We start from the raw sequence: 6,493 nt of genomic DNA, 5'->3' as shown, positions 1-6,493 counted from the left end.
ATTTTTAAAGTTTTGAAAATCAAAATAAATTCCAAATCATCATGTTCCTTTATAGATAATCATAAATGATAAACAATCATTATTTGGAAGGCAATTTCAATTATTAAAAATTTAATAAGATTTGAAAGTTCAAAAAATCTTACTTAAGAGTTAATGAAATATAAGTTTATAAATTAAAACTTGTGTGCAAATGCTCCTATTTATGATTACATGTGTTAATTTAAATTAAAAAAAAAATTTGACAACTGTGGTATTTGAACTCTCGCCCTTTCGGAACAGAGCCTAAATCTGGCGCCATAGACCACTCGGCCAAACCGTCATATGCTGCGGAGAATGCATAAAATAATAATTTTAATTGATACTCTATCTCAGATTAGTATAGATCTCCTTAGTCAATTGAACATTGTTTTTGGTTAATTTTAACCATCAATTTCATTGCCTTCCCAATCAAACGTTAATGTAAAAGAATAATTCAGATGGTCAAGAACACTTTCAGATAACATCATCATTGAATTGTGTGGATTTTGATTACAAAAGGACAAAAAAATCACTAAACCATCAATCATAATTCTACGTAATTAGAAAATCAGGCAAATCTTGTATATGTATTGTCTATATTATAATATAAAATACACAACTCAGTAAGACTTTTCAAAACTTAGTCACTCTTTCCCAACAACAATGATTCATCCCACTAAAAACATCACCACTAATAGCACTAATGCATTAAAAAAGTAAAAAAAAAAAAAAAAAAACACAACTCCAAGACCAAAACATCACATCATTAATGGCGGGACCCACTGCCACCTAATTAGTGGAAACACTAATTAGTGCTCCCAAGCATTTTTCCTTTCCCAAAAATGCACGTCACAATTGATGAGTTTGAAAACTGAAAAATGCTAATGGTTTCTAATCATGGACAGTTTCTATATTCATCTTTTTTATTCATAAACTATACACATTTTGTACGCACTTCGTATATGCACAAGTTTGTCATGTTTTTTTTGTTTTAAACAGAAATTCCAAACCTTAGGATCCCACATAAATTAGAGGATATCAACCAAACTGTCTATGTTCTTGCATATTGCACCCAAGAGAGAGAGAGAGAGAAAGAGAGAGAAGGTACATGAAAAAGCTTATAATCACAACAGAACAGTGATATACCTAGGCAAGAAAAGAGCAATATGATACAATTAGCATTACACACAATTCCAGAAGACTTCTTAAACTCCTAAAGAAGCCGCAATGCACTTTGGCAGGCATGGAAAAAGAATATGATCATTGCAAGGGCTGTAGGATAAAAAGAATTCTGGATCCTGCTCAATAGAGGCTGCATAACCTTCAAGAATATTAACTATCTCCTCAAAATGGGGACGCTTATTGGGATTACTTGACCAGCATCGGTTGATGAAATGTCTAAAAGCCACAGGGCATGTGGATGGCAATGGTGGTCTAGCATTCTGCACAAGATCCAGACATAAAATTTATTGGGTCACTGAGACAAATCATAAAAATAAAAGTTCCCCAGCTTGAAGTTCTAAAGATCTTTGACAAGAGGTTTACAAAACTGGATTTTGAGTTGAAGAGATGAGGAATGGAGGTGGAAGCAACACCAACTGAGACCTGTATAAATTGATAGACAATATGTTTCATCACCAATATGAGTGATTAGTGCAAGAACGAGGCTTAAGTATCATCTGATGCTAAAGCACTGCCTGACAATTTGTTTGTAGCATACGAGAACCATTATTAATTTATCAGCAAGACCACTGTGCTCTTGACAGTATCACATTCAGCCATCTGATTAAGTGACCCCATAAATTTTTATTACAGAAAGTTTCATAGTTTCTAAACCCCCCCCCCCCCCCCCCCCAAAAAAAAATAATAATAATAAAATAAAATAAAATAAAAACCTTTGCCTTCGTATTATTCATTTTATTTTCTGTTTGGAAAAAGATTGGGACCCCTAAAGAGTTTCCCCTAATTTTACCCACAATGACATGACAACTTATGTGTCAACTTTTGATTTGCCACAAATTCAACCATGTAAGAACCAATTTCCTTGTCATGTAACACTTCTATGGTTGACAGTTTAGTCTCTTAACCTGTATGCATGTGACTCAATGTTTTGAGTATTAAGTACAGACTTTCACAAGATGAGGAGCCAAAAAAATTATATCCACCAAGCACTGTGTAATATATCTCAACTCCAGCCAACTTAAAAAATAATCTCCACTAAGCCCGAATTCAACTAATCTTAGATCATCATTGAACAACAGAGATCTGTTCTTAAAGGTTTTTATGATTAAGCTTCATGTCACAAAGAAGAAATTATAATCATTAAATGCAATCTGTCCAAGACATGAGAAAAAGGAATGGTGTATCACATTGATGGGATTGCACAAAAATGTATTCAACACAGTGTGAGACATACATGTAAGAGCAGGCTTCCTGTAAGAAAATAATCGTAAAATGAAATACCACAGTTAAAGGAAAGTACCTTCTGGCAGACTGCAAAGGCAGCCTGTTCAGGAGTCATATTTTCAAATGGCGTCAACGCAGTTAAAAGCTCCCAGAGGACTATGCCAAAACTATAAACGTCAACTTTCTTTGTATGGTGTTTTTCTTTGATCATTTCTGGTGCCATCCAACGGTAAGTGCTCGTGAATCCCTTTGCACTGCCGCATTGAGACTCCAAGCATGAGATTCCAAAATCTGCTACCTTCACACACATATCTTCCCCAAGCAATAAATTCTCTGATTTAAGATCCCTGTGAAGTATCCCCAGAGAATGAAGATATTGCATCCCACGTGCAATGTCGAGGGCCAACTTCAGAACTAGGTTGAGAGGAAGTGAATAAGGCTCCTGCTGATGAAGGTATTTTCTGAGAGAGCCCACAGCCAAATACTCAGTGATGATACAAAACACGGGGGGTTTTTTACATGCTGCAACAAACTGCATGAATGAAGTGGAGAAATACAGGGGTCACATAAAATGATCAAATAGGAAAGTTCAGCTTGAAAATTTAATTATTATGAACTCAAAATAGAAGGCAGCTGACTAGTTGATCCACCAACTGTGCAAGCATCATCAGCATCGCCAAGAGGATTTTGTGTGCAAGTGTGAATGCATGAAGGAAGGAGCCTCGTAAAATTGGAAGTGTTAACAGGAAAAAGTTCTGAGACAAAAATGCATTAAAATTTGATGTTCTTTTACAATATCTTCGGTGGGCCCATAACTAATAGCCATTGAAGGAAAATTGAGCATATAAAATTATGATTCTTTAGATTGAACCTTAGCCAGATTCAAGATGAAAATTAGTAATCTTATTCTGAACAGAACCCACAACCTAGCTGTAAGTTGTAACAGGATTCTCCACTACATCCCATTGAATATATAAAACTATTAAATCCAATTCAATGGATTTCTTGTTTCCTCTTGCATCATCGGAACCAAGTATTACTTTAATATATTGCAAAATTTATCCTTTACCAACCCACGTATCCACCCACAAAAAAAACATCATTGGAAGCAAGTATTACCATTGTATCTTACAAATTTATCCTTCACCAACCCACATCCACCCACACACAAAGCCCAAAAGAAATAAATAAATAAATTCTGTGCACCAACCCTGATAACCTGGTAATAAAAAAATGTCTAAGGATATTAGATAAGATGTGCAAACCAGAAGAACGATATTCTTACCAGTTTGCAAGCCAAGTTAAGAAATAATCACTAATCACTGCTAGTGATACTATTTGGTCCCACTGCCAGGGGGAACCTTCATTGGGAAGAGAGGTCTACAGCTTAAAAAGTAAATGATGCACACAGGTAATGTGAATCTATGGGCATAAGAAACAAGACCTGACTAATGTCCATGCATGTCACTGAGAAAACACTCTCCTAATTGAATTGCTCAAGTAAAAGAAGGCATATCTTACTAAGCAAAAGTGTGTGGTCCCCAAATTAGAAGCTCATCAATGAAAAGCAGAATTCTTGCTTGTGAATATGTTATTCCAGCTTAGCCCAAAAGGAAATTTCAGAATATGTTACAAATTTATCAGAAAGTTAGTTGAATATATAACACTTTCATTCTAATGCCACAAGAATGGAAATAATGGAAAGATCTAATCCCATGGAACTTTTGAATTGTAATTGCGTAGGTAAACAAACTCCACCGGTGTTGTGCTTAGTGTTGAATCTTTTATATAGCCAGTCCCAAGTTTGGATAAGGAGAAGGGTTGTGTTGTAGATAACCTGAATATAAAAATCCCACAAAAATCTTGCTAAGCAATACGTAAAGAGTAGTGCTACACAAGCCAAAAATCACTATCCAAACCCAATGACTTGGCGGTCTATTAGAATGAATTTCTAAGACAACTCTCTCTCATGTTTTCTCCAATCATCAGTCCATCATATTTTTTACACATCACCGAGCCTAGAAAGTGGGCTTTAATATTATTTTCGAAACGTAAAAACCCTGTAAGATCCCTTATGAACCTGAATACTAATAAGAATATGTGAGTAAGGACTAGGGTGTTCTAATTTAACTAAGCATATAATCTTGACAGAGCAAAACGGCTTAAAAAATTTTAAAACCAAAAAATAAACAACTTACAGTGATGATATTAGGATGCTGCAATCGGAACAGCAAAGAGACCTCTGAACTGAATTGCTTCTCCAGAAGAGCAGCCAAGTGTCCATCCTCCTGAGGTTGACTTATGAGCTTAATTGCAACATCTCTATGCTTATATATCCCTCTGTAGATCCTACTATGCTTTCCAGTAGCAAATTTATTGCCTATAAAGAGCTGAGACATGTCTGCGCTCCATTCCTCCTCTCCCTCTCCTTTAATCTCTGCACCAGACGACACCAAGTACTTGGACCACGACGCGGCTCGCTCGTATTCTCCGAGAGAGAGGCGTCTCTCGAGTTTGCCATTGTTGGAGATTTGCTTAAAGCAGTGACACTTTTTCATGGATCAAAACAACTAGTACTTAACAGAATCATCAAATCTCAGTCCCAAAATTTTGCATTCAGAGTTTTAGAGCCTCAAATATTACCTCGATTCAATACTACATTTCAGCGATCGTGTATTCGAACCAGCGCATCCTAAATCAGCACAACGAAGTGAAATGGAGTGTGAGTTCATACATAGTCACACAGATTCGAAAGACGAAATGCTTCAAACGAGTAGCAAGCATCACCACATATCTATATATGTATGTGTGTTTGTGTATTCAGAAGGAAAAAATGAAGCTTGAAATGAAGTGAAGAATTGAGTAGTATCGCCATTTTTTGATAACAGATTTTCAGCTCAAGAGACGGAGTTCATTTTTGTAGAGAAAGCTGTGGAAGAGGAAGTTACGTCATGCGATTTGCAGAGAAAGCTTCCGAAGCTACATGTTTAGAGTGAGAGAAAGAGAGAGAGAGAGAGAGAGAGAGTTAGGGTTTGAAACTGACGTGAGTGAGTGAGAGAGTGAGAGAGAGAGAGAGAGAGAGGAAGAGGGAGAGGGAGACGGAGAGAGTATTTTGTGGTGGTGCAGGGAAAGCGTATGGAGCAGAGCAGCAGCGGGCGGTTTTCTGTCTCTCTCTACATACATTCATCAACAGGGAAATGGGTTCCTTTGGTTTGTATTTCTGAAAAAATTTTAGGAAATTTTTTTTACAAATAAGTTTTTAAAAGTAATTAAATCAAACAAATTTTTTCAAAAAAAATTTCTCAAAACTTGTAAACCAAACAAGTTTTTCAAACAAATCTCTCTCTCACACTCATCAAATCAATCACTTTTTCCAAAACTCTCTCTCAAAATAATTTTCCAAAATATCTCTTAAAAAAAATCAAACCAAACAATTTTTCGTACTTTTTATCTCTAAAACACATCTCTCAAACACAAACCAAACATACCCCGTAATTCCTATATATATGTTTAAATTAGTGAAATTTTATCAAATTTTCATAATTAAAATTATAAATTTGTAAATATATTGAGAAAATCTCACTGGAATTGCAATTTTCTGTTCATTAGCATGCGAATGGGGCACTGGGGTGGACCGATATGGTTCACTTTTTCTCAAATTCTCAATTTGAATTTGAGCCTAATTTAAATATGAATTTAAGTGAATTTAAAGTGTTTACAAGGTTATTTTGATAATTTAAATTTTTTATTTGTGGAACTTTCTGTCCATGCCATTTATAAAAAGGGAAAAATTATGCACATACTTCTCAAATGAGGTATACCATATTCATTTTATAATTAGGGGTAATGTTAGAGACATTAAAGAAGATTATTAAATTTTTTACCAAATGCTTGCATGGGTGTGCGGTTCACACTCATATGGATCCCACTCTATGTGAGTGAGTGGTGTGCGGTTCACACTCATATGGATCCCACTCTATGTGAGTGAGTGGTAAAAAAATTGAGAGTTTTCTTACGTTCAATTTGTTTAGAATGAAACAGGTAAAAAGTGAAAGAAGTAGAAAAAATT

At 35.4% G+C, this 6,493-nt stretch overlaps 1 protein-coding gene across 2 annotated transcripts; it reads right to left on the bottom strand.

Annotated features, from left to right (window-relative positions):
• Positions 1-1,123: 1,123 nt before the first annotated feature.
• Positions 1,124-5,623, bottom strand: LOC145790798 (serine/threonine/tyrosine-protein kinase HT1-like). Of its 2 annotated transcripts, none has more exons than XM_082869537.1 (3): positions 4,623-5,623; positions 2,501-2,956; positions 1,124-1,460 (listed from the first exon to the last, which is right to left on the bottom strand). In XM_082869537.1, the coding sequence occupies exons 1-3, from the start codon at positions 4,980-4,982 to the stop codon at positions 1,224-1,226; spliced, it is 1,053 nt and encodes a 350-aa protein (XP_082725663.1). In that variant the 5' UTR covers positions 4,983-5,623; the 3' UTR covers positions 1,124-1,223. The 2 variants fall into 2 exon arrangements, with proteins under 2 accessions (XP_082725663.1, XP_082725664.1); XM_082869538.1 differs by having other exon boundaries at positions 1,124-1,623; positions 4,623-5,615.
• Between the last annotated feature and the right edge of the window lie 870 nt (positions 5,624-6,493).

The sequence above is a fragment of the Camellia sinensis genome, chromosome 5, assembly GCF_055761805.1.
Source record: "Camellia sinensis isolate YWXY chromosome 5, ASM5576180v1, whole genome shotgun sequence".
Classification (NCBI taxonomy): domain Eukaryota; kingdom Viridiplantae; phylum Streptophyta; class Magnoliopsida; order Ericales; family Theaceae; genus Camellia; species Camellia sinensis.
Note: the sequence above shows the minus strand (reverse complement) of the source record. Positions and strands in the feature narration are given on the sequence as shown.